General features: G+C 45.6%; 3 protein-coding genes across 13 annotated transcripts; all 3 read right to left on the minus strand.

The window, feature by feature from the left end:
• Positions 1 to 67: 67 nt before the first annotated feature.
• Positions 68 to 10555, minus strand: LOC118363510 (palmitoyltransferase ZDHHC5-B-like). Of its 11 annotated transcripts, none has more exons than XM_035744438.2 (13): positions 10461 to 10555; positions 8450 to 8564; positions 7179 to 7373; positions 6977 to 7098; positions 6729 to 6886; positions 6243 to 6415; positions 5389 to 5491; positions 5195 to 5286; positions 4842 to 4974; positions 4626 to 4734; positions 4405 to 4511; positions 2918 to 3870; positions 68 to 2405 (listed from the first exon to the last, which is right to left on the minus strand). In XM_035744438.2, the coding sequence occupies exons 3-13, from the start codon at positions 7325 to 7327 to the stop codon at positions 2300 to 2302; spliced, it is 2205 nt and encodes a 734-aa protein (XP_035600331.1). In that variant the 5' UTR covers positions 7328 to 7373; positions 8450 to 8564; positions 10461 to 10555; the 3' UTR covers positions 68 to 2299. The 11 variants fall into 11 exon arrangements, 10 of the variants coding, with proteins under 10 accessions (XP_035600331.1, XP_035600329.1, XP_035600323.1 ...); XM_035744436.2 differs by lacking the exon at positions 10461 to 10555 and adding an exon at positions 9957 to 10413; XM_035744430.2 differs by lacking the exon at positions 10461 to 10555 and adding exons at positions 9962 to 10057; positions 10204 to 10412 and having other exon boundaries at positions 7179 to 8564.
• Positions 10556 to 11100: 545 nt separating this feature from the next.
• Positions 11101 to 15366, minus strand: LOC118363512 (polyribonucleotide 5'-hydroxyl-kinase Clp1). The gene is made up of 6 exons (XM_035744440.2): positions 15210 to 15366; positions 13260 to 13537; positions 13025 to 13132; positions 12803 to 12922; positions 12471 to 12608; positions 11101 to 12322 (listed from the first exon to the last, which is right to left on the minus strand). The coding sequence occupies exons 2-6, from the start codon at positions 13533 to 13535 to the stop codon at positions 11627 to 11629; spliced, it is 1338 nt and encodes a 445-aa protein (XP_035600333.1). The 5' UTR covers positions 13536 to 13537; positions 15210 to 15366; the 3' UTR covers positions 11101 to 11626.
• Positions 15367 to 18807: 3441 nt separating this feature from the next.
• LOC118363110 (selenoprotein H) lies at positions 18808 to 20760 on the minus strand. The gene is made up of 5 exons (XM_035743820.2): positions 20633 to 20760; positions 20134 to 20254; positions 19559 to 19701; positions 19353 to 19474; positions 18808 to 19073 (listed from the first exon to the last, which is right to left on the minus strand). Exons 1-4 carry the CDS (start codon positions 20652 to 20654, stop codon positions 19368 to 19370), a joined length of 393 nt encoding a protein of 130 aa, XP_035599713.1. The 5' UTR covers positions 20655 to 20760; the 3' UTR covers positions 18808 to 19073; positions 19353 to 19367.
• Positions 20761 to 27776: the final 7016 nt, after the last annotated feature.

Raw genomic sequence — 27776 nt, forward strand, 5'->3', positions numbered from 1 at the left:
AATAAAACCGTTGAATGCTCAGACCCCCGTACGCTCTTGGCTGATCTTGGATTGAAGACAGACACGCTTTTCCGTCAGGTTGACCTTTTATTCTGAGAAGACACCTTAAACTCTTAAGGCCATTTTGGAAATGTCTTCTCCATGTTCATCAGAAATATTTGACACTCTCCATTCAGCACAACCCACAACAATAGCAGCATTCTTATTTACTCACATATATTCTGTTGTTCAAAGCCCCCTTCCCCACCAGGAGAAAGTAAGACTCTCTCTAACCCTGTATGCCTGACTGCTTGTACTCATATAAACCAGGTGTGCATTTGACAAGGATATTCTCACACATACACACCGGGAGTGCATTCAACAACACACAGAATCACATGCACACCTACTGTACTGTACACATGGGGAGGGGGTGCATACAAACACTGACTGTGGCCACACTGCTGTGTGATTGGTTGATAGTTTGTGTGCTTCAGAATTCCCTGAACATAAAACGTGCTACATTCAGCTAGCTTTGACATTCCAACTCTGTAATGGGATTGGATTAAACATACCACCTCCTCCTCTCAACCACGCACACTCCTGACACACAAACACATCTTTCTGTTTCTGACTGTGCCTTCCTAAACCTATTCACGGGCAAAATGTTCACTGTACCATAAAGATATTTTTTTTAAACAACAGAAAGCAGATAAGGAAATCAAGAGGCCAGAATGTCAACAAAACCAATTAAAATATGAAATACAATAGTTGTAAGTAATACTTTAAAATATATATTTTTAAACGCTTTGTTTTACTACGAATGGTCTCAAGGCAAAAAACGATCAAAACAGTCCTCAATTTCAAACCAACCCCGGCATCTGTAGCCTCCTAGACACATCATACATATACAAACAAAGAAAAAAATAATACCTATATTTATCACCCCCCAGAATTTAATTTGTTGGAATCTTCCAATTATATTTGAATCTAAGGACAAGGCACTATGATAGGGATGTGGTCTCTGAGTAGAAGTTACACTTCTGGGAATAGATTTAGAACCAGTTTACACTCCCTTAGTGCCCTAACAATTAGGGGCAAAAGGCCTCAATGTGTAGGGGCAACTTCCTCTAACTCCTGGATATAGAGATTGGTTTGAAATTGTGTTCAGAACTCAAAAGGTTTTCCTGTCCGATAAAATAAACATGACCCCTCACACTCTTAACATGTTTGGCTGACCATCCTTAAAGTTTTTCTAGCACTGATTGACAGAACACATTTTGAACACCAAAATGACAGGCAAATCATTTAAAAGCTACAAAGAGAAAATTTGCATAATGTATCAATAATTAACATTTCTAGTGTACATTCCACAAAGAGGCGTGTACTGTATTTATGATTCGGAATAAACATTTTCTTTGTGGCTTTCAACATCCTCAGTGACGGGCCTCTTCAGCTGGCCGTCATATATACGATCACCAATCTCTTTGGATGAGAATTGCAGCGAGCTCTATGACTGGCTGATACAGCCATCAATCAAAACAAGCGATTAGTCTAACTCACATTCATAGTCATTCACAAAACCCAAAATGCTATCTCCAGCATCTGAACAATTGACCCAATAATTCTTAAAGATTCTTTAGGCATTTATATAAAAAACAATATAAAAAAAATTCTTTATAAAACTCAAATTAAACTGTGTTTGCAGAGGTTGAGGCATCATCTCTGCAGTCTGAATATTCGCTGCAGACTAATTACATGGGTGATCCATTGTGATTGGTCCATCCATTTGAATGGGACAGGAAGCCTCGAACCACTGAGCGCCACAATTGGCCAACAGTCCATATGCTCCCTCTCAGGCTCCATACTGATTGGTTCAAATGCCCTCCTTTCCAGGATTATATTTTATCGTATAAATTCTCCATGTCCTAACGTACCGAAATAAATAATCTTTGTATATATGCATTAAAGAGTTTAGTACCCAGCTGTCATAACAACGTTCATGTCTATGGCTCACAGACTGTGGAGAGGTTGTCCCATTCCATTACTGGTCAACATTCAGTTTCACTTCAGTCGCCATTCGATCCAATATGAAAGAAAGATCATCAGTAAAAAGATGACCAGTGGCATTATAAAGATACTAAGGTCATTGAAGTACCAGTGAGCCAAACACCTCTGTTCCACTATCCACTCCATATTGACCAAGAGCAGAGGATAGTCCTTTTTGATTGAATAACCATCTCCAAGTCTCCTCAGAGTAAGAACATTGGAATCTGTCCAGTGGAACATTCTATCTTCGGCTGGGGCGGATGTCTGTCACTCAAACCGATATCTCATAGGTGGTCCCTCCAACGCCAGTCACCTTCTTCACCCCGCCCACTGGTTTGGATGTGCTGTGATTGGCCAAGCCTGGGCGAGAGGTGGATCTGATTGTATAGGCGTTAGGAAAAGGGGAGGGGGTTAAGGATGTAGATAGGGGTGACAGAGGGAGGAGTGAGAAGAAGAGGTGAGTAGGTCCGATTCAAATATAGACTAATAGAACAGGTCTTATGATAAGGTTACAAGAGTGGAAAGATCATTGAAAAGGAGGAAAAAGAGCCCAGAAATAGACAGAAAACAGTAGCATACTATAACTGCTCATGCTAACAAACACAATCACTCCTGTTTCACACACCTAAACACATACCTCTATATCAAGTAGACAGACTACAGATACAAACATCTATCCTACTACACAGTTATAGAGCATGGTTTTGATCAACTTTAAAAAGACAGACTCCTCATAGACAAACACACACACAATCCAGCAGAAACACACTGACATCAAGAGGAGGAAAAGGAAGACTCACACAGATCAGGGAGGAAGAGGGCTCATATAGATCAATCATGGAGGAAGAGGATGAAGAGTAGCAGGCTCGTGGCTCAGATCTCTACTCACTGTGGAGTCTGGGTCACTCTGACTCCGCCCTCTCCCGACAAACTGCCTCCTCCCATTGGCCGAGCCTTGTGCTGGAGCCCTGCCTCCTCGGTGTAGGAGGGGGACTTCCTTAGGGAGGGGCCTCTGGGCGGGGGAGACACAGGGGGGTCCGGGGAACAGGCATGCGGGGAGGAGGGGGAGGGCTGTTCAGAGACGGGAGGAAGGGGGCGAATGGAGGAGGTGGCACGGAGGTGTGGGTGTCTGGAGTCCTGGTGGAGGAGGTGGTGCTGTGTCTCAGGGTGGGCAGCGTGTGGGGGATTCGGCGGGGGAGGGCTGAAGGCGCGGAGGTATGCCCTGTTGGGGGAGGAGAAAGAGGCAGAGCCCTGGAGCAGCTGGCCCTCTCTCTGCTGGGCCATCTGTGCTGAGAGGAAGGGTGAGGTGTACCCCTGCAAGGGTACGTCCCTGACCCCGGGGGGCGGCGAGGAGGTCATCGCCGGGGGAAACGCTGCAGGGGCGTGGGGCTTCTGTGGAGACAACTCGTGAGCGGCCGACTCAAACTCAGGGCTCTCGGACGGTGTCAGCAGACTGTCGTAGGACAGGCTGCCGTTCTGAGGTGTCTGATTGGCCAGGCTCTTGTAGCTGGTGTCGGTGGTGCCCTCTGATTGGAGCGTGCCCAGAGTATTATGGTGTGTGTGGGCAGAGCGCATGCTGGAGGAGTGAGAACCACCGGTGGACAGGACCAGAGAGGAGGGGTAAGAAGTGTACGACCGCCCCCCTAGGGAGTACCCGGAGATACCCCCCGCAACCTCCCCACCCGTCCCACTGGACCCCCCGGGGCCTTCGCCCCTCTCCCCTCCACGTGCCGCCAAACCAATTACCGACCCCCCATCCAGGCTGCTGGGCTCAGACCGATAGCTAGCCTGGCGACTCGACTGGAGAATGGAGGGGGAGTCCAGACTGTCCCCACGAATCATCTGGAGAGCGAGAGATAGAGAGACGGAGAGAGGCAAGGAGAGCAGTAAGAGGTAGTGAAGGTAGAATGAAGAGAGGGAGGGAGGGTGGAAACATATGTTACAAAAGGGATTACTTTGAGGAGACATTCCTCAACAGAAGACAACAGACACTTCTACAGAGAGCCAACAGGACTGAGGACTGAGGACTTCTGGGGAAATCACAAGATCAATACCACTAACATCAGCACCACAAGAACAAACACCTCAGAGGATACAGGCATTGGAAGTAGATGGAGTCACGAGCACAGACCTTTTCACAGACATTCACAGAGAGATGACACGAACAGACTTACTCATCAACCGATGGCCACTGAGCGATCAATTCAAAGTAAAAGAGAGGGGGGTGGAGTTAAGCACAAAGGAAAGAAGGGACAGGACCCGAGAGGGGGCTGTCAGAAACCTCTGCTCGTCCCACCTGGATGCCCTCGGCTTAACCCTTCTACAGCTGATCCATCAACGGATTTGACCTTTTGTTTAACGTGTGTGTACGCGTACCTTGTTTGGGTGTGTCAGAGCTGTGTGGTTCCTCTGTGGGCTGCTATAGGCCGGCCGGTACTTGTACATAGAGGGAGTGGACAGACCTTCAGAGAGCAAGCTGCTTTCTGAGAAAAAAAGAAGAAGATGTCTATATATAAAAAACAGTGTTACAAACTAGACAGCACGTCCGTGTGGGATACTTGAGCGAGTGTGTGTGCGCGCGTGGGTTGACTGCTCACCCTCTGTGTCTGCGCGGGGCAGGCCAGGGTAGCGGACCTCCGGTTTGGGAGGAGGTGGAGGCTCTGCATCTGCTGACTGGCTTTCCATCTGCTCCAAACTGCTCTTAGACTGACAGGGACAGGAAAGGGACAAGACTGTTCATATGACACAAATGAGAGCGAGCGCTGCATCTGTGAAAACCCCTGTATGTTAGATCTGTGTGTGTGTGTGTGTACCCGGCTGCTGTGGTGGTCGTTCTGGATGCCGTTGTCCAGGACTTTGGCCTCTAGCTGCGCCTCGGAGAGAGGAGGACGGAGAAAGGGAGGCTGCACCTCCACTGTCTGCTTCCCCCGCCACCGCCCCACGTACCTGACAGATGGGAAAACACATGAATGACCCTAAACTTACCACTGAAACACTAACTTCATACTCCATTACACACACACATATATATTGTTAGATATTTTACTTAGTTAACAACCATAACTCTTAAGCTACACTGAGTTGTCCCCCCCCCGAGGGTCTTGTTCAACCAGAAGCTGCAACAGCAGAGGAAAACAGGAGGAATGAAGGAGAGATGGTCACTAACCTGGGAGCCTGAGAGCTACAGAGCACGTGCGAGACGTTCCAAAGACAGCCATTGGTGAAAGGGTTAACCCCTCCCCTAAACTTCCCTGTAACCTGAGAAGGCGAGAGAGACGAGTGACACAGAGAGAGAATCCATTTTTAGATAATCTGGATCATGTCTCTCTCAAAGGAGCACACCCAGATAGACAGACGTACCTGCTCGTTAGTGGTCCTACCCCGAGCTACCAGTACCATGTGGAAACCAGTAAGACCTGCTACTGGGATGAAGAAGAGACCAGCGGTACACATCGTAGCCATACTGGGAACACACAGTCAAGGACACAACCTAAATCAGCGCAACAACAAGACTGTGTGTGTGTCTATGGTCGTGTCTACACTTGACACTTACATTGCGACTTCTGCTATCAGAATAGGAGGATCGCATTGAAAAGACGGGTTTAGACGCACAAAAGTGGCTTTGTGGTCTGATTGTGTTCAGATCTGTCTGACCACTTCAGGAGCTGGTCAGAGATACATTGTGTGTAGATTTCTCCTCAGTCTGGACACAATCAGGCTACCGGAAGCATATAGAGTGAGCGACGTCATCAGCGCTCCTCCCACAAGTCTCCACAAAAATGGTGTTTTGGGAACGAAAGGCACCTTTTCATTATAACGTTGGAGGAAATACGTTCCCAGCGTGTGAGAAACGTGTTTGCCGGACTCCTAAACGCTAACCAGCTCGCTAACTAAAAAAATATATATATTTTTGTTTGGCTAAAGTTATGCTGACCTATTTTCAATCCCTTTAGCGTTGCTTGCTCGCTAACAGAGGTTAGCTACAGTAGTTAGCTGCAGTAGTTAGCTACTGCCATCGGTTGCTGTTGCGGTATCATATTTAGCCTATTCACTGTTTGTAGAATGGATACCGGCATTTGAATATAGCGCAGGAAAAGGGAATCCGGACACACCGTGGACACATTTAAAATGTAGGTGTAGATGCATGACGAGATCAGATCAGAACACTAAAGCTACATGAACCTGTCAGGTCTAGACACGGCCTATAAGGATACGTGACAGAGGAGTGAACACTGTCCAGCTGGTGCTGGTGCTGGAGGATGTACAGCAGGCCGAAGCCAAACACTCCCATGATGTGGATCGTCAGGGACAACAGGAACAGGAAGAAGTGACGGTAGTTCCTGCGCCCGATACAGTTGTTCACCCACGGGCAGTGGTGGTCAAAGTCCTGCCAGGTCACACCCACACACACACACGTCAAACAGTCACAAAACGGTCAAGAAATAAGACAACACAAAATACCAATCAAATAACTGATGTTTTGCTGATATTTCTACGGCTGCCTCTGACAACTTGTTACGACACAGTTGTCACCTGTCATACCGCGTGTAATGTTAGTATGGTGGCAGTCTGGAGTAGTGTGTGTGTGTGTGTGTGTGTGTGTGTGTGTGTGTGTGTTTACCTCCACACAGTTGTCACCTGTCATACCGAGTGTAATGTTAGTACGGTGGCAGTCTGGAGTAGTGTGTGTGTGTGTTTACCTCCACACAGTTGTCACACACAGAGCAGTGTGAGCAGCGGGGCGGTCTGTAGAAACGGCAGCTGGAGCACCACTTCATCCGGACCTGAATGCCCTTAACTTCCACCGTTTTATAGAGCGGAGCGCGGAAATCATCCTCTTTATCCTCATCCTCTTCCGCTGTGAACACACACACACACACACACACACACTGAAACACTTTCTTTACACCTTATTAAGAGAGGCATCTCTAACACACACTCTGCTTACCTCTGGGAAAGACCCCTGGGTCCATAAAGGTGGCCATGCAGAAGTTGGCGAGGGTGAAGAGGAAGACCACAGCGTTATAGATGGGAATGACGGATGAGACATGCTCTGACAACCACGGACACCTGGAGGGAGAGGGACGGGGTGAGAGACAGAATTTTTATATGGAATTCAGTGTGTGTGTGTGTGAGTGAGTGTCACTTACGTGAAGCAGAAGAAGAGCGTGGTGGAGCCGACCAGGAAAGTGGTTGCCGCGGAGACGGGAACGAAGCGACTGGGTCGGAACGGGCAGGGAGGAGAGGCGGCGGGGCCACCCACCTCCCCACCTAGTCCCCCACTACTGAACCCCGGCATCAGAGGGAGGGAGAGAGGAGGAGGGAGCGAGGTAGAAGAGGTATATCTAAAGAGAAGGATGTTGGAAAGGTCAGAGGGAAGACCTCAGTGTCCGTATGGGATAAGGGGGCATGATGGTAGATGGGAAGGGTCTTAGGTAGCAGAAATAGTATTATTAAAGAAAGCAGCCATTTGGGAGAAACATCTTAAGGTAGCCAGATATTTGCACTTTGGCCACAAAAACCACTTAAAACTTAAATACTTATTTTATAGTAAAGTCTACACCTTTGTTTGCATATGTGTAGATCTTTGCTGGTATATCAACAGCTAGCTAGATAGCTAGCTATACATTTTATATATTTTGAAAATAAAACTATACAATATCATACAAAAATAATTGCAACTTTAAAAATATATATTTCTGTGTGGCTTTCATGTAACCTTATTTGGTGCAACAATATACATAAATCAACCAAATCTTCCCTGTCTACTGCAACAAAGACCCACAAGGGCACACACAATTAACTGCTTTTACAAATACTTGACCTGGTGAGCCAACAAACAAACCCTAACCCTCCACAGGGATCAAAACCTACATCTATCACTACTATTTACAAACTCTCTTGTAGGGGGCAGAAATTAGGAGGTTGTAGCAGGACTGCCTGTAAAACAACAGAACAGGGGTGTCTAGCAGAGCAGTGACCATCCACTGAACTCTGGTCTTGTACAAGGTGTATCTAGGCACTGAGTGTGTGTGTGTGCGTGTGCGTGTGCGTGTGTGTGTGTGTGTGTGTGACAATGTGATTGGGTGAGACAGAAAAGTGTGATAGAATGCTTGCAAAGGGGATAGTTCCAGGGTCTATATTCTGGGGAGGCAGCCGTTGGGACAAAAAAAATCAAATAAAAAAATGTAAAGCTGCCCAGTAAAAATCCAAGTCCGCATGCAGCTTTAAAAAAAGCCTGTATACAAAAGCTCTCAAATGTTGTATACACTATTCAGTGCTCTGTCCGTCTAAGAGAGCATTCATATCCACAGGTGAGATCAGTCTTGTCTGATCAACTTGGTCAATTCGCTGTTTTTTTAGCTGTTTGTTTTAGTCTTTGTAACAGTGCAGGTAAAACCCATCCCATCTCTGAAACCACCATAGACACGCCTCCTTTCCCATGATGCCACGCAGAAAGAGGAAGCCACTCAGACAACTGCAGGTCGTCTCAGTCCAGTGTTCTAGCACACGGTTGTTGTCTATGACAGCACCTCCTGAAACACATGGAAACAGAGGGCATGTTACACAACTACTAGATTACATCAATATTATTAACCAACACCACAAGCGTCAACCATTAGTAATTACACACACAAAACCACAAACACGAATGCAGCCAAGAACAACATATTGTTGCAAGGTGTGACAATAACGTGTTCTTTGCATAGCTAGTTGTTGAACGCCACAGAAGTGTGTGTACGTCTAGGGAGTGGCAGGTCGTGTGTTGAAACCTGACAATTATGTCAACTGTACTCCATCTTCATTTCCCAGTAGTGACTAACGAGGTCAAAACGAGTATCTAAAAGCGTTTCTCACGCTCTCTCTCTCACACACACGTATTCATAAATATACAACAGCACACTCATCCACACAGATCTCATGTAACACCTGCGGGAAAAGTCCCGTTCCGTTAGAACACTGAAAACGGTTCTAAGGCAATGGTGGAACCTGAGCATTAGAACACACCTCTGCTACAACCTTCAAAAACCTAGCTAGCTATTCTACACACCCGCATCTATGGCAGAGGCGCACAAAAGTACATACCGGTACAATCAACAACACCTGACATACAAAATATTCTGTAGATAATATATTTAAAGCAAACACTACATATCTTATTAGCACTAAAACAACCCTAAGCCTTCGCTACACGGACCGTGTCTGCATCTGTGAAAACAGGCTGCTGAATGTTGGAGGTCGTGTGACCTACTGTTAGCAGACGACTAATCATCTCCATGCAGCACACACATCAAATCCCCCTGATTTAAACGGCTGTTAATCCTGAAATATCCCTGTTCAGCAGAGTAACATTACCCTGCCTTTGCCCCTGTCACGTTAGCTTCCAAACATTATGTCTGGTAGTGACGAGTCTGACAGCCAGCACTTCACTTCTAGCAAGTCTGCTAACTCAAACTATAAAGTGTCCGATTGCATGCTCCATCGTCGATGCTAAACACAGCCTGTCAGCTAACCATGTTCTACAGGAGATGCTAGGTATGTAGCTAGTTAACTGGCTACATAGGCATTGTAATTGTGTCCCAATGAATCTGTACATGTACGTTTATTTTACGCCTGCTGCGATGGGTTAGTGTACATGTGACAAAATTAAAAGACAAGGGGATAATTACTACGCATTTTGAGAACTGTTGGGACTCGAAAGTTACGTGAAACTGTAACCCCCAGTATAAAAAAGTGACCTAGCCTAACGTTCGTTACTCCTTAGTCCAAGGACCTTATGTTAAGGCGAATTGGCTCTGGAAGCTAAAACGGCCAAATACTCCATCTAAACATGAATCGATTCTCAATTGGGGTACGTTTCTAGAAACACAAAACCCTCTACTTTCATATCACATTAAAACAATTTCACAAATGCAAAATGCACTTACTGTACCGGGTTAACAGTTGCAGCGGACAGTATTTTTCAGTGACATGTTTGTGGCGTTTGTCTTCCGTTTACACAGGTGTTCGGATTCGCAGATAACGTTAGCTGTGTGCGTAAACAAACACTAACATGGAAATATGGCCGTGTGGGAACCCAAACGCTATGAAGTTGTGTAACAATTTAACATTTTGTTTGAAAAATATTAATATTTGATGTTAAAAGATAAGGTCATTATGCTTCAAAAATCGTACCGCAAGCGAATCGTTTTCATGTTCAGACCGAGTGTCGTTAAAGATACTCCCCCGCACAGAAGACGCCTTCGTCCAATGACTCGTTATGTATAATGGAACAGATAGTCCTGATCAAGGAATACATGTTAGCTGACTAGCTAGCCAAACCAGGGCAAGTTTGTCGCGACGACCTGTGTTTGATCACCGCTTGAGACAGAACTATAAACAATCAGTTACTTGAATATTGGGGAAAGCAGTTCACCAAAAACAGGGCATACCTGACATGCAGGGCTGATGTTTTCAAGTTCTTAATATTGGGGTGAGTTTCGAGTCCCGAGGCTAGTTAGCTACTAGCTAGGCCAATAAGAGGGGGTTATTTTACGCTGGCCGGTGTTGAACCAGGCAAAAACCCATCACGGCATCCGGAGGAGCGCCCTTCCCAAATCGAACAGTAATCGTGCAACGTCCAGAAACATTATTTTCCATAAAATAAAGGTTTAAATTTAACTCGTTTTAATTTGGAAGAAAGATTTAACAATCACTTTTGCATGGGAAACAGAATCCTAATAATTCCATTCCTTTTATTTTGATCCGACCCTCGTTGGACAAAGCGGGGCACCTGGCGCCAGGTCGGTTCCAAATCGAATGCAATCAACTTTCAGCCGGTGCAAAACACACCTGCGCCCGGGCGAGATTAATCGAAACCCCTCAATGTTGGCACGCCGGAACTCGCTCCTTTAGGTGGGACGTTTGTCCAATCAGTGATTGAGATTAGCGTCAGTCCCACAAATCTTTTGTCCTTCGCGGGTGAGTCGGTATGCGTATGAGGGACAACGTTTGAAAGCTTTCAACATGCCAGAGGTCGCTCAGAATAGTGGTCTGTTATCTAAAGCAGGTTAAAGAGTCATATCTAAAACATTGCTGGAAATGGCACATTTTATTTAAAAATGTATTTTCACAATAAAAACAATCATACCAAACAGTCTTGTGTGGGAAAACAACTTGAGAGAACTGATATAAAACCAATACCAGTTTCTGTACATTGGAATTAACAAGTTGAATGAAAAAATATTTACAGCCGTTTTCCCTACTCCCTCAACTCCATTCCTCTCCACCCAACACTAAACCCCTCCCTCCTCTATTCAACACTCTCCACCCAACACTTGTGTGCAGTCTTTCATCTCTCCCTTATCAGTTGAGTGTGAAGCCAAATATTGACAGAACAGGTACCACACTGTTAAGCTATCCTTCCAACCCTTGTCATATGCCAAAGATAGATTTTTGGTACAAGGAGTATAATGTTAGCTAAACAGAGCAAGCAGGCTACTGCTCTGCTCCCCCAAACTTTCAGGCTACTGAAAATAAACTCCTTGACAAGAGCCATCAGATTTCAGACATACTGCATCTCTCGCTCTTCCTCTGGCGTTTTCCCCTCTCTCCTCCTCTATTTGAGGTCGATAAAGCGAATGTCCATGATGAGCAGTGTGTGTCTGGGGAGGGGTCTTGGGGCGGGCGAGAGCACAGTCATCACCTGTGCCTGTGTGTCCACGTTAGTCACCACAATGAACCCACACACCGGGCTCTCCAGCAAGCCCCTGCGCACCCCCCCAGCCACCTCCTCCCCCTCATCGGCACAGCTTACGCTCAGAACGTGGTGTGTGAGATCGCGACCTGGGGTCACAGGGACAAGCTTCAGCTGGGTATCGTCCTGCGACATCCCCAGAGGAAGGCACGAATCGGGGATGGATGGCGCTCCGATCTTGTAGATGCGCACGTCAGAAAAGCGCACGTCGAAGGCGTGAGGGTAGAACGAGACACCGCGGAAACCGTAGAAGTACTCCCGGATCTTGTCGTCCCGAGCCTCGCGCCGGCAGTCTTTGGAGCGCTCCACGACCCCTCCGGATTTGGGTAACAGCACGACTCGGACGAAATGCGGCAGGTCCCGCTTCAGCTCGTTGTAGAGCCTCTCCTGGTCCAGCACCAGAACCACATCCACCTCGAAGGCTGAGGCGCAGTGGACCAGGGCCTGGTAGCCAGAACCCTTTACCCATCCACAGGTGTTGATGATGCAGCCGCCCACACTGGCTTTCCTGTTCACCTCACAGCGCTGGGAGAACACCTCAGCCAGACATGATGTCAACTAGGAGGGAGGGAGAGAGAAAGAGAGAAATGGATGGGGAAGAAAGAGCAAGAAAGATTACATACACCAGGGGGAAAAAGTCCATTACAAAGTTCTGGGTTCATATAACCGAATGCCATAACCAGAGGTGATCGGTGTCATCTTTCACCTTGTTGTAGAGTTTGATGTTGGTTCCTGGTGTGGTGGAGCCAAAGTGGTAGACCAGTGGAGCCTGTACTGAGTACCCCTCCTCCACGTCAGCGGGACGCTCAATACACAGTGCTGACATTGTGCCCGGGACTGACACCTGACAGGAAAGCATCACGTCATCAACAGCACTAACCAGACACAGCCAGTCAACACCATCACAGAAGCATGATTCATTTCAATATTACATGCAATTATTATTAGTAGCATAATAGCAGTGATAGTAGAGGGGAACAGTAGCAAAGAGGCGATATGCACGCCTCCATCCACAGAGACAACATATTCATGTCTCACCCCACTCTGGCCCACGTCGAGCTCCACCAGTGTAGGCCTCCTGCCCAGTCTGACAGCGTAGCTCAGCAACAGCCTGCACACCGTCGACTTCCCCACATCTGTAGGCCCCACCACCATCACCTGGGGGACAAAGTTGAAGCAACGTTTACACAACAAGCGAGCATACACACACACTGACCAAGGGCCACTTCTCACAAACAGACACACAGCCGAAACACTGACCCGCGGGCCCCTTTCGTTGTCTCTCTCCGCCTGTCGTCTCATCTGTTCCAGTGCGGCGTGGGTGTTCAGGTAGAGCAGCATGGGTGTGTCCTTTGATACGTACGCCACCTAGAAGAGAGCGAGATCAACATATTTCTGCATCCTTCACTCCTAGCAGTGGCAGATACCAAGGCAGACGTTTCAGCCATGCACATATCCCCCTCCATTCATCGGTTACTCCTCCACAGCCTCTCACCTCTGTCTTCCCTGAGAGAGAAACACTGCAGCCCTGCCAGGTGAACACAGCGATCTTGGAGCCCGGTGGGAACGTGTACTTCTTGTTGCGGTTGAGCTCCGAACCAAAGACTTCAGCCAATCCCGTGAGCAGCTCCAGCTGCACCTTCTCCCCAGCCTCCACCTCGAACCGCAGCTCTGTCTCTTTCTCCAGGTCGAACCTCGTCCCCCCCCCACCAGCACCCGCCCCAGCCCCCGCAGCCTCCTCACCAGTCTTCTCTGGGCCCTCAGTCGCCATGGCTGTACAGAGACAAAGGTTCGATTTAGCCTCAACAACACTGATACTTCACCGACATGGCTGCTTCAACTCTGCCATGTGATAAGTTGAATTCAGTTGAATTGAAGCAACAGCCACTAGTATGCACGGTCCAATAGTATCCACATCACTTTCATGTGCATATCAGGTGGCATCTGTAATCAGCTAGCAGCTGTCCGCTCTTCCTGCACATCTATCCCTCCATCAGTTATCGAAATATAATTTAGCCTTAAAGGCGAACGAGGCTGCAGACCCTGATGAGTCTTGTGTTGTTTGTTATATTTGTACATTTGTTACAGTGGAGCAGAGCGGAGCAAAGTTGATACATTGTATAATTTCATCACGTGTTATAAGTCCACTGTCATGCAACCTCTGAGTGCCAGAGAGGGGAAATTGATCACAGCTTCACCACAGGCATGTTTGCAGCAGAGAAGACAGACAGCATGTCGCTAGCCTAAACATTTGTTTTTTTTAATACAGCCATATTACCAGAGATACCTTTTCTCTCTATCGGGAATCGCACTCATTTGATGTAATTTCACAAACCATGTCACGGTCCGCTAATTATTGGTTTGATAACAATGTTGTTCAGTCATGTTACATAGCTAGCTAACCACCTAGTAACTTCACAGTAGGTCTAGGCAACTGAGATGTTTTATTTAAGTCAGCGAGTCTTATGAACAAATTCTTATTTACAATGACGACCTACCACGACCAAGACCAAACACGGCCGGTTGTGATACCTGGAATCGAACCAGGGTCTGTAGTGACACCTCTAGCACTGAGATGCAGTATCTTAGACGGCTTCGCCACTGAATGGCATAGGAAGAAAGAAAAAGGGCATGCTACTCATGAAATGTGCTTCAAAGATTCATATAGGCCTAATGAAAACCTAAGCTAAATTTTAAAAAATGTATTTTTGGTGCTCCTTAATTTGTTTGACACCTAATGTTTCAAAGTTGAGAGCAGTGTGTGTTTGTGGTAGAGAGGGAGACAGTATGTGAGGGAGATGTGTGTGTTAACTGAAGAGTAAAGGCTTTATGCAGTGTTTTCCCTTACTGCCACAATGACACGCAGATCATTATGCATGTAAAGTTATATTCCTTCCTTCCTCCAGCCAAATCACAGGTAGGCCTATACAAATATGAGCAAATCAGCCATTCTGTTCAGTATTCTATAATACACTGAACAGTGTAAAGTTAAATTCAACGTGTTGTACTGAGTAGAAGTGCGACTTTCAGTGACAGGTTTCTGCGTAACACATAAGCAGAACGTCCGGGGACGGGGCGAACAGGGCAATAGCCCCCCCAAAAAACAGCAGAACAGTAACGCGTGCCAATCATTTACAACACGTAGCATAAATTACATGTTGAGAAGCTACAAATACGTTGATCAAGAGGGGTGTTTCTTTCTACCTTTATATATGAACAACTTGAAACGGATAGGTACAAAAAAGTGAGCGTATAAAGTCCAATATCATGCGAAAAGTAAATAACAATGCTAGCTAATGTTAGCATGTAGGCCAGCTATCCGGCAAATGCCTGGCTAGAACCGTACCAGCGCAAACCTGCTGAATGCATAATAATAATGAGATTTTATATATCTTCTTTTTTTTTAGATCATCGTTTGTGCCAACATACTACATTTGCTACTTACAGGATAAGTGATTGGTCCTAAATTCGTTTTCAAAGCGTCCTCCACCTCACGGAAGACCACCATAGAACGATAGTCCGACAGACGTCATTCTTCTTAGAACCAATCAGCGTCTGTGATTGTGTGGCTCGTTGACGCGTTTAAAAAAAGTATAAAATCCGGTTGATTTAATTTGCTGTGCTGTTGTTGAAGCACAAAAGCCTATGCATGCACACATTCCACACTTTTCGAAGCAAAGACAGGAGAACAGTATACAAACAAAGCAGCTTTATTCTCCATAGATTTAAATATATATATGTATATTAAAAAACATTAGATAAGACATCTCACATTGGAAATTGATGAGTGGATAATCAGCAATAGCAGCACATTTAATGAACAAAAATACATCCCTGTTAGTGAGCATTTCTCCTTTGCCAAGATAATCCATCCACCTGACAGGTGTGGCATATCAAGAAGCTGATTAAACAGTATGATCATTACACAGGTGCATCTTGTGCTGGGGACAATAAAAGTCAGCTCTAAAATGTGCAATTTTGTCACACAACACAATGCCACAGATGTCTCACGGTTTGAGGGAGTGTGCAATTGGCATGCAGACTGGAGGAATGTCCACTGGAGCTGTTGCCAGAGAATTTAATGTAAATTTCTCTACCATAAGCTGCCTCCGTTTTAGATCATTTGGAAGTACGTCCAACCGGCCTCACAATCGCAGACCATGTGTAACCTCGCCAGCCCTGGACCTCCACATCCTGCTTCTTCATGGTCTGAGACCAGCCACCCGGACAGCTGATAAAACTGTGGGTTTGAACAACCAAATCATTTCTGCATAAACAGTCAGAACGTTTCAGGGATGCTCACCTGAGTGCTCGTCTGCACCTTAACTGACTTCAGTGGGCAAATGCTCACCTTTGTTAGCCACTGTCATGCTGGGGACGTATGCTCTTCACGGATTAATCCTGGTTTCAACTGTACCGGGCAGATGCCAGACAGTGTGTATGGCCTCATGTGGCCGATTGGTTTGCTGACATCAACGTCGTGAACAGAGTGCCCCATGGTGGGGTTATGGTATGGGCAGACAAACACAATTGCATTTTATCAATGGCAGTTTGAATACACAGAGACACCGTGATGAGATCCTGAGGCCCATTGTCATACCATTCATTCGCCACCTATCCTCATGTTTTAGCATGATAATGCACGGCCCCATGTCGCAAGAATCTGTACACAATTCCTGGAAGCTGAAAAGGTCCCAGTTCTTCCATGGCCCGCACACTCACCAGACATGTCACCCATTGAGCATGTGTGGTATGCTCTGGATCGACATGTATGACAGCAAGTTCCAGTTCCCACCATTATCTAGCAACTTCAGACAGCAATTGAAGAGGAGTGGGACAACATTCCACAGGCCACAATCAACAAGCTGATCAACTCTATGTGAAGACAATGTGTTGCGCTCAATGAGGCAAATAGTGGTCACCAGATACTGATTGGTTTATTGATCCACGGTATCTGCAGTGCTTGACTAGGGCAGGAGCTCACCGGAGCTGAGTACCGGCACCTAATACTGCTTGAGCTCCTGTTTATCTTACAGAATATTAGCTAAAAGTATTGTGGAGCTCCTATACCTTGATATAAACAGTACCGGCACCCAAAATGAGTACCAGCACCTATTTCAGTCCAAGTCAAGCACTGGGTATCTGTGACCAAAATATGCATGTCTGTTTGATCCATAAATGAGGGCCTAATGAAGTTATTTCAATTGGCTGATTTCCTTATGAACTGTAACTCAGTCAAATCTTTGAAACTGTTGCATGTTGCGTTTATATTTTTGTTCAGTGTATATTGGTACCCAGTGTTTCCCAAACTGTGAAGCAGTAACCCTCCAGGGTAAACAAGCCAGCTTCTCATGCATCAAGCCCCATTTTGTCACATTGTGGTCATCATTATTGACAGACATGATTTTTGAAGGGGATACTCAGGGAGCTGCTAGGGTTTTACTTGGAGTACACTGACAGTATATTGAACATATTTTTGGGAACCACAGTTGTACAGTAACCTAATAGAGGAAATGTGTTGCACTGCAAAGAGACACCGCTAGAAGTCATCGGTGTCCTTGCCAGAGGAGCTTGTCGCTTGGGTCATCAGAAGAAGAACAAGGATAAAGGAGAAACTGACAGACGGTTTTCAAAAATGATTTTGGATCAGTGGATCATGCTCATAATAGTTGAGTTAGGTAAAGCCATCTACTGTAAGTGTCAGGGCTCAGTCTGAAATACAGACCTTCACTGGGTCTCTATTCATTCTTCAGTGCCTCCTCCAGGGCTGCAACCACAATTTGCAGGTTCAGGGAACTTCAGCCTGGCAGTTGGGCCTAGCTTTATGCCAATCCAGAGGCACACCGCCACAGGAAGGAAAGATGGTTAGTACAAGAAAAAGGACAGCTTCTGGGTGCCGCCGTGTCATGCCAAAGATAAACAATATGGTCCGTATTTCCAGACACCGAGTCGTGCACTAAAAAGCACTTTCAATGACGAGTCTGTGTCCAGTAAACAGGCCCTATGACATGGAAGTAATCACCTTTCCCTCCCTCCACAAAAGTGTGACCTCCAGGCTTTTCTTGCAGGGTTTCCGAACCACAATGAGGATTGGACGGGCGGCCAGGAGGGCGTCTCGCACCCCCCTCAGCACACGTATTAGCTCTTACTGCAGAACGACAGAACAGTCACAACTCACTATCACACATTTTCATTTTCAGAGGCAATTTGTCTACGACTTTTAAGTGTTCTGTTCTTTTCCTGTACACTGAGATTATCCAGATGGTACAGATGAGCTATTGGTGATGGGAATAAATTGATGTGGTTATGGGAAATTAACTCAAATGTATTTACCTAAATTGATGTGTGGTCCTAAAAGGGGTAATATTCTTTAGGGGGGTGGCTGTGGGTATTTCAGTACTCAATGACCCCCCCTCTCCCTCTTGTCCAAGTCCTGCTCCTCTTTTCTCCTCCCTCTTCCACAATCTCCTCCTCCTCCTGTCCACCCTTGTTGCTTCCCAACCAAAACACATGCAAAAAAAAGCTTTACCAACAGCAGTCAATCTGTTACTGAACTTCACAGCTGCACTGTTCAAGCATTTTTTCTGTTAAATGTTCAGTGGACATTTCAAAGTAGTCCTTGCGCATAGAATAGTTTAACTTTTCAATCATTGGGTTTGGCATATTTTAAAGTGAAAAATCAAAGTCTCAGCATCACTGTTATGGTGGAATTGCCTGACCAAATATCCATTTAGGTGCCATAACATGTGTACGGCTTAAAATAGAAAGACTGACAGGACAGGCATCAAATAAATAATGTTGGAGGGTGAACATCTGGGGGTGAATAAGTTCCACGTTGGAATTAGAAAAAAGCCTAAATAAAACAGAGGTGATGGAGGTGCAAGAGACCGAGGGCATCAGATGGCCATTTATGTCCTCTGCTTAATTTAGTTCATATCATATTTTACAAATAGCAAGTTAATTCCAAATTCCATTCACAGCCAGCCAAGCACACGTTGCCTACTTCAAAATGATGCCTAATTGCCAAACGTGACACACTGAAGGAAATGTAGAAACAATCTTTATTCTTCATAGACATACAAAAGCAGGTGAAAGATTTTACAGCCTTATTGGATAATATGAACAAGAAGAGAACAGTAAAAGCAGCAATATTGTAAAAGAGGGACTGTGAGAGACACCATTAGATGTCACTGTGTATCCAGGCCAGAGGAGCTTGACGCTGGGGTCATCAGAGGAAGGACTAGGGTGCAACCCGGTTGGTCAGTCCTCATCATTCTGCGTCCAGCTGCTACAAACCCCAGATGACTGGCTGCAAAGAACAAGAGGGAGAATTCGCTATTTTAGCCAAAAATGATCATGGACAATTGGATAATGACATATTTGATCCAATCAAATAAGTGGATTGCATTTATCTAGTGCTGTTCTCTTGGTCTGTGTTATTACTGGCTCTAGTAGCCAAACCCTCTCAACCAGTCTGGCCAGTTCAAATGGCTTTCTTTCTCTCACAGTTTTGGTCAATCTGATTTGAATCCAGTCTTTTGAATTCGACCTTGAAGCACATAACTTTTAAAGTTCTGCCTATACAGACCTTCATCAAAGGTGTCTATTCAGTCTTTAGCGCCTTCTCCAGGGCAGAAACTACAACCTCTGGCTCAGGAAACTTCAGCTTGCGAGGTGGGCCTTTCTTTATCCCTGACCATAGACAAACCTCTGTAGGGGAGGAGAGTAATGGATTAAACAAAAGAAAAGGAGACGAAAGACATTTCACACAGATAGATCCCTGGACATCCTTACCTTTCTCTCCTTCAAACAGAATCACTTCAAAACTTTTACTCCGGGGCTTCTGGGGGTTCAGCACCACAGTGAGGTCTGGACAGGCAGCCAGGAGGGCAACTCGGACCACCTCGGCATTACGCCCATACACTCGTCAGCTTTTACTGCCATAAGACAACAGAACAGTGAGCGTTAGTTAACTGGTTGTGTTTACCTGCAGCAGAGATTATTTGTTTGCACTTTAAAATTGTGCTAATTGTGTAAATGTTGTTAAGACGACAATAAGCTATATCAGGGCTCTTCAACCCTGTTCCTGGAGAGCTACAGTCCTGTAGGTCCTCACTCCAACCATAATCTACAACAGCACCGATTCTAACAATTAGCTGGTTGATAAACTGAACCAGGTTAGTGCCAACTGGGATTGGAGAAAAACCTAAAGAAGGGTTGCTCTCCAGGAACAGCATTGGAGACCCCTGAGCAATACGCATGCCAGATGCCATTTTCATTTGATGGACACTGGAATACAACGTTCAATTAATTTATATTTTGTCCGTCACCCAAATGTAATGGGTGTTATTGGTGTGTTCAGTTCTCACCAGTGTTCAATGACCACCCTCTGGCCTTCTGTGACAATCTCCGGGTGGTCGTCCTCTCCTTTACCCCTCTTCCCCTCCACGGACTCCTCCTCGGTCTCCACATTGCGCTTCAAAACACGACCTGTCCAACAACAGACAGTGGGGTTGGCCAGAGATGAAGAGGCGAATCGAGTAGTTTCACTCTCACCGACATTTACTTTCTATGCGCTTATATTTGGACCTAAACTTGTCGCCTGACTTTCTGCCTTCCGGACGACGACTCCAATGTTTAGGACGGTGACAATCTCGTCATTATTACACACACAGATCTCTGGGTTAGCTACTGTAAAAGTCAACAAGCTAATGTTAGTAAACTAATCGGCCCTTACATAGCAAATGTAGCTAGCTCGGAGTCGTCTGTCTCGGATTATGGTCTTGCGATTTATCATGTAAGTCAATGACAATTTATTTCATGAAATGCGTGCAATTTTCTGAATAAACTAGATTTTGTATAGTTTACCTGCTTTAGTACGGGAAGCCATTGCTGTTATAGATCTTGTGTAATGAGTGAACTTTCGCGCGTTTTGTGGGCTTGGGAAATTGGTTTCTTCTTCTTCGGTAGAGTTTAACGGTGGTTGGCATCCAATATATTGCATTACCGCCCCCAACGGAACTACAATATAAATACATGACACTTTGTGATACAAAATGGTAAAAGTGGAAACAGCTCAATTAAATAAAAAAATATTGAGTTACCCTACCAACTACACTCATTAAAACCCACCACCTTATTTGATCCTATCCCAGGGCAACAACCTGAGAGGACAGGACACTACCACTCAACACACCCTGTAACTTTTCTGAAGTCAACTCTTTTCTGTGACTTTTGTTCCATCTCCGCTCTGATAACCATTGATATGAACACTAAGAAGCCAACCTTACTGAAACATATATCCTATTTTTTTTATATACCTTTATTTAACTAGGCAAGTCAGTTAAGAACATATTCTTATTTACAACGACAGCCTACCGGGGAACAGTGGGTTAACTGCCTTGTTCAGGGGCAGAACAACAGATGTTTACCTTGTCAGCTCAGGGATTCGATCCAGCAACATGGGCAGCACTACAGACACACAACTTTTCCCACCAAAACTACACATTCCTCTGTCCCATGTTCTCCTGCACACTTCCCACATCTTAGAATGGCCCTCCTACAAACACTGCTGCGACATGCCAATAAACGTGACACCTAGAGCACTGCTGTGTATTCGGCACAAAGGCTCTAACAGCATAACTCGTATATCCTAACATTACTTTGTGTAACAATGTGCTGGATTCGTTGTCTGAGTCAGGCGCAGGACACAGGTTTGAGGAAAAACACAAAAGTCTTTACTCAAAATATAATTACAAAAAACAGAATATCTCCAACAAGGAAACATCACATAATGAGAAAACCCTCCAACACACACAGTAACACAAAACAATCACGGACAAAACAGAAAGGTAGACGAGAGGTTAAATAAGGAACATAATAAGGGAATAGAAATCAGGTGTGTGTAATCAAGACAAAACAAAAGGAAAAAGGAAACATGGTTCGGTGATGACTAGAAAGCCGGTGACGTCGACCGCCGAACGCCGCCCGAACAGGGAGAGGAGCCGACCTCAGCCGAAGTCGTGACACTTTGTCAGGTAAAGACTCTGAATCAAAGCTCAAAAGAACAGACGGTGTCACCTCTGTTTCACGACGCTCCCCATCGGATCTGTGTCGCACCAAACGGTGGGCGTCACAAACACCAGGAATCTTGAACTTAAATTGCTCCACCTCCACACTACCCCAGAAATCACGTCCTTCAATGGTGCCCTGTACTTAAGCGCAAATCAAGATACAGGTCTTTCCCCAAGTCTTTCCCTCTGATCTGAAGGAACACAAACATTCATCAGGTTACCTTCACCGACTCAACAACACCCATCTTTTCCGCCCAACCTGAAACAACCCATGGAGCGGCCAAAAGGCCGACTCATTCAACGTTTTTTCTTTATTTTGACTATTTTCTACATTGTAGAATAGTAGTGAAGACATCAAAACTATGGAATAACACATATGGAATCATGTATTTACCAAAAAAGCGTTAAGCAAATCAAAATGTATTTTATATTTTATATTCTTCAAAGTAGCCACCCTTTGCCTTGATGACAGCTTTGCACACTCTTGGCATTCTCTCAACCAGGAGATCCACTTGACATCTCGACCTCCTTCACCCTAACAGGGCACTCAAGGAAGTCCAGAGTATGATCCCCACCACAGTTGCGACATTTTCCATTCACAGATTCTTCAATATCATACTTCTCCCATCTTCAAACATTTGAAACATGACCATATCCTTTACAATTCCCACACTGTAAAGGTTTCCACACAGATGGTGTCACGGCATACCTCACATATCCAAGCTTCACAAATTCAGGTAGAATCTCCTCAAACAACAACCATATCGACAGGCTTTTCTCCTTCCTCCCATTTACCATACGGGTCAGGTGACTTGCACTGACCACTCCTAGGATTTTCTGACTAAGATACTCATCACCTATATCCAGCGAGACTCCAGTTTGAACTCTTTTGGCAAGTGCTCCGCCCCCGAAGATCAATACACATTACTTCTGACGTGGTCAGTTCTGCCAGATCCACTGCACACTTCTTCTGTTCTTCATCAACACAATTAACCAAAAACAAGGCCGCTTCTAGTCACCTTGATTGAATCCACCTTTCCCATTGCTTTCTTCACAGAGCTCGATATTACAAATGGATTTCCCAAATGAATCTCCTTGTCCAAAAAACACAGCTCAATAGGAAATTCATTATTAGACCGGGTCCTTGTCTTCTACTGCAACCTTTCCTCGTTTTGTTCCATTCTTTGATTTCACTATTTTCCATTCATTATCACACACTTCACTTGCCGCACTTTCGGATTCAAGCACAGTCGCCGTTTCCTCTTCCGCCCTGTCTATCCCCCTGCCACGTCCTGTCTCCACCTGTCAACCATCTTGTCCGCCCTGATTATCCCCCTGCCACGTCCTGTCTCCACCTGTCAACCATCTTGTCCGCCCTGGCTATCCCCCTGCCACGTCCTGTCTCCACCGTGTCAACCATCTTGTCCGCCCTGGCTATCCCCCTGCCACGTCCTGTCTCCACCTGTCAACCATCTTGTCCGCCCTGGCTATCCCCCTGCCATGTCCTGTCTCCACCTGTCAACCATCTTGTCCGCCCTGGCTATCCCCCTGCCACGTCCTGTCTCCACCTGTCAACCATCTTGTCCGCCCTGGCTATCCCCCTGCCACGTCCTGTCTCCACCTGTCAACCATCTTGTCCGCCCTGGCTATCCCCCTGCCACGTCCTGTCTCCACCTGTCAACCATCTTGTCCGGCCCTGGCTATCCCCCTGCCACGTCCTGTCTCCACCTGTCAACCATCTTGTCCGCCCTGGCTATCCCCCTGCCACGTCCTGTCTCCACCTGTCAACCATCTTGTCCGCCCTGGCTATCCCCCTGCCACGTCCTGTCTCCACCTGTCAACCATCTTGTCCGCCCTGGCTATCCCCCTGCCACGTCCTGTCTCCACCGTGTCAACCATCTTGTCCGCCCTGGCTATCCCCCTGCCACATCCTGTCTCCACCTGTCAACCATCTTGTCCGCCCTGGCTATCCCCCTGCCACGTCCTGTCTCCACCGCGTACAGACCCTCAAACAGATGTACCCTCTTCCCTTTTCCCATCCTTCTACACCCTCTTACCTGACAGTGTGACGCAGGACCGGATGGAGCGAGCCCCTCCCACCCCCCTGCTCCTCCTAGTATAGACCGAGGACCATCAGTAACACGACACAAAACACAACAGCATGCTTTAAATAGAAACGCAAAGACAGAGTATCCCAAAATCTCTTCAACACCTAGGGACAGACACAGCCCACCATACTATGAGTGTTCTTTCTTGCTTGTCTACATATACTACATATACAGTGCCTTGCGAAAGTATTCGGCCCCCTTGAACTTTGTGACCTTTTGCCACATTTCAGGCTTCAAACATAAAGATATAAAACTGTATTTTTTTGTGAAGAATCAACAACAAGTGGGACACAATCATGAAGTGGAATGACATTTATTGGATATTTCAAACTTTTCAAAACAATTCAAAAACTGAAAAATTGGGCGTGCAAAATTATTCAGCCCCCTTAAGTTAATACTTTGTAGCGCCACCTTTTGCTGCGATTACAGCTGTAAGTCGCTTGGGGTCTCTATCAGTTTTGCACATCGAGAGACTGAAATGTTTTCCCATTCCTCCTTGCAAAACAGCTTGAGCTCAGTGAGGTTGGATGGAGAGCATTTGTGAACAGCAGTTTTCAGTTCTTTCCACAGATTCTCGATTGGATTCAGGTCTGGACTTTGACTTGGCCATTCTAACACCTGGATATGTTTATTTTTGAACCATTCCATTGTAGATTTTGCTTTATGTTTTGGATCATTGTCTTGTTGGAAGACAAATCTCCGTCCCAGTCTCAGGTCTTTGTAACGTCGTTCTTCGTTTGTAGAAAGAGAGTCGGACCGAAATGCAGCGTGGTTGTTACTCATGATCTTTAATCAAGGAAAACGGAACGATACATGAAATAACTCATAAATACAAAAACAACAAACGGAACGTGAAACCTAATACAGCCTATCTGGTGAACACTACACAGAGACAGGAACAATCACCCACGAAATACAAAGCGAAACTCAGGCTACCTAAATACGGTTCCCAATCAGAGACAACGAGAAACCCCTGACTCTGATTGAGAACCGCCTCAGGCAGCCAAGCCTATACAACACCCCTAATCAGCCGCGATCCCAAATACTACAAACCCCAATACGAACCACAACATATAAACCTATGTCACACCCTGGCCTGACCAAACATATAACGAAAACACAAAATACAATGACCAACGCGTGACAGTCTTTTGCAGACTCCATCCATTCTTCCAGAATGGTCCTGTATTTGGCTCCATCCATCTTGCCATCAATTTTAACCATCTTCCCTGTCCCTGCTGAAGAAAAGCAGGCCCAAACCATGATGCTGCCACCACCATGTTTGACAGTGGGGATGGTGTGTTCAGGGTGATGCGCTGTGTTGATTTTACGCCAAACATAACATTTTGCATTGTTGCCAAAAAGTTCAATTTTGGTTTCATCTGACCAGAGCACCTTCTTCCACATGTTTGGTGTGTCTCCCAGGTGGCTTGTGGCAAACTTTAAACAACACTTTTTATGGATATCTTTAAGAAATGGCTTTCTTCTTGCCACTCTTCCATAAAGGCCAGATTTGTGCAATATACGACTGATTGTTGTCCTATGGACAGAGTCTCCCACCTCAGCTGTAGATCTCTGCAGTTCATCCAGAGTGATCATGGGCCTCTTGGCTGCATCTCTGATCAGTCTTCTCCTTGTATGAGCTGAAAGTTTAGAGGGATGGCCAGGTCTTGGTAGATTTGCAGTGGTCTGATACTCCTTCCATTTCAATATTATCGCTTGCACAGTGCTCCTTGGGATGTTTAAAGCTTGGGAAATAATTTTGTATCCAAATCCGGCTTTAAACTTCTTCACAACAGTATCTCGGACCTGCCTGGTGTGTTCCTTGTTCTTCATGATGCTCTCTGCGCTTTTAACGGATCTCTGAGACTATCACAGTGCAGGTGCATTTATACGGAGACTTGATTACACACACAGGTGGATTGTATTTATCATCATTAGTCATTTAGGTCAACATTGGATCATTCAGAGATCCTCACTGAACTTCTGGAGAGAGTTTGCTGCACTGAAAGTAAAGGGGCTGAATAATTTTGCACGCCCAATTTTTCAGTTTTTGAATTGTTAAAAAAGTTTGAAATATCCAATAAATGTCGTTCCACTTCATGATTGTGTCCGACTTGTTGTTGATTCTTCACAAAAAAATACAGTTTTATATCTTTATGTTTGAAGCCTGAAATGTGGCAAAAGGTCACAAAGTTCAAGGGGGCCGAATACTTTCGCAAAGCACTGTATGTGTGCGGAAAATATGTCAATGCCAGCGATTATTATGATGAAGATGAATCTTTACACTTCCGTCTCACATCTTTCTCGCTCTCCTTCCCTCTCGCCACCATTTCCCCCGCTATCTGAACTGAGACTGTGTTGTTATCGCATATTCATTTGAATATTATCCACGTAATGCATGTATCTCACCCTCTCTGGCAGCCGGTCATAGCATATACAGGCAGCCTCCTGTGGGGTGGGTGGAAAAACCTCAGAATTCCTCTCTCTCTCTCTTTCTCTCTGTCGCTCTCGCTCTCTCTCTGCTTGGTGAGGTCTATCTTTCTCTTTCTCTCTCTTTAACGCTTGGTGATGTGTCCAGAACTGGAGGTCACTGACCTGAGGGGTCATATTACCCTGCTCTGCTGTAGTAGATAGATGGAAGCGGTCACATTCTGATGTAATTCACATGTAACCTGTGAATCAATAATGGATGTTGGTCACATTCTTTTTAGCAGTGGGTGTCCCGATGCTGCACTTCATATTGAGATAATAATGGCAGGCAATATATGGGCCTGGGACACACAGTGAACCATGCAGCTTTCCAACAAAAACATCCAGTTTAATTTGAACTAATCCGTTTCAGCCTCTCAAAACCTCATAACTTCCCTCCAAGCTCTCTCTGTGTCCCTCTCTGGTCCCACTGACGTCACTGGTTGGCTGGGTTTGGGCTCAGTGAAGAAGAGAATTGTGTGAAGACACACGTCACCAAACACGCCAACGACACACCAACTCACTCAAACAGACTCAGAGGGCATAGCTGGGCAGCCAATACAAACATTGCCATCTGGGAGGGAGAGACAGAGAGAGAGCGAGAGACAAAGAGAGAGAGAGGGGGGGTATACAGAAAGAAAGAGCGACATAGTGATCGATGTGACAGTAGTCAAGGATTAACAAAGTGACTGAGAGTGTTAAAAGGATTTGCAGTACCGTGAAAAGTTTGACAGCTAGACAAAAGAGCAGGAGAAGAAGGAGAGACGAAACAGAAAGAAGAGAGAGAGCCACTGAATATGAGTAGGCTCTCTGTGACACATACACATCAAATTCTATAGCCTACTTATGGCGTCTGTTCCTGGAGCAGAGTTCGGGCCTATGAGCTCCGCACAGACACCCACGGAGGGAATGGAGACATTGTAAAAACGTAACGACGAAGAGATCAAGACATGTTATAACACATCAATAAACATGTTGTTATGAACTGTGCTCTCCTTTGTGGCAAGAGTGTGGGTATGGAAAGACAGAAAGAAAGAAAGAAAGAAAGAAAGAAAGAAAGAAAGAAAGAAAGAAAGAAAGAATGAATGAATGAATGAATGAATGAATGAATGAATGAATGAAAGTAAGAATGAAATAAAGAAATAAAGAAATGGAAAGAAATGGAAAGTAAATGAGAGAGAAAGGGAGAGGTCACAGAGGAGAACCCATTTGTGTTGATGACTTACGTACCGTGAGACCAAATTGGGGGAGTGAGTTGTCATCAGAGAGGGAGGAGAGAAGTAACGAGAGAAAGAGAGAGAAGAAATGTTGGGATGGAATGTGCCTGTATATCCTGTTAGAGAGAGGGAGACATGGACA

This window comes from Oncorhynchus keta, chromosome 30, assembly GCF_023373465.1.
Source record: "Oncorhynchus keta strain PuntledgeMale-10-30-2019 chromosome 30, Oket_V2, whole genome shotgun sequence".
Classification (NCBI taxonomy): Eukaryota; Metazoa; Chordata; class Actinopteri; order Salmoniformes; family Salmonidae; genus Oncorhynchus; species Oncorhynchus keta.

Excerpts from the sequence above, each read along its gene's own strand:
- LOC118363512 (XM_035744440.2), bottom strand. The coding sequence starts at position 13,535 with ATGGCGACTGAGGGCCCAGAGAAGACTGGTGAGGAGGCTGCGGGGGCT. Across the intron at positions 12,923-13,024 it reads ACAACGAAAGGGGCCCGCGG|GTGATGGTGGTGGGGCCTAC; the intron begins GTCAGTGTTTCG and ends TTTGTCCCCCAG. Across the intron at positions 12,609-12,802 it reads TCGACGTGGGCCAGAGTGGG|GTGTCAGTCCCGGGCACAAT; the intron begins GTGAGACATGAA and ends CTTTCCTGTCAG.
- LOC118363510 (XM_035744438.2), bottom strand. The coding sequence starts at position 7,327 with ATGCCGGGGTTCAGTAGTGGGGGACTAGGTGGGGAGGTGGGTGGCCCC. Across the intron at positions 7,099-7,178 it reads ACGCTCTTCTTCTGCTTCAC|GTGTCCGTGGTTGTCAGAGC; the intron begins GTAAGTGACACT and ends CTCTCCCTCCAG. Across the intron at positions 4,512-4,625 it reads GCCCCGCGCAGACACAGAGG|AAAGCAGCTTGCTCTCTGAA; the intron begins GTGAGCAGTCAA and ends TTTTTTTCTCAG.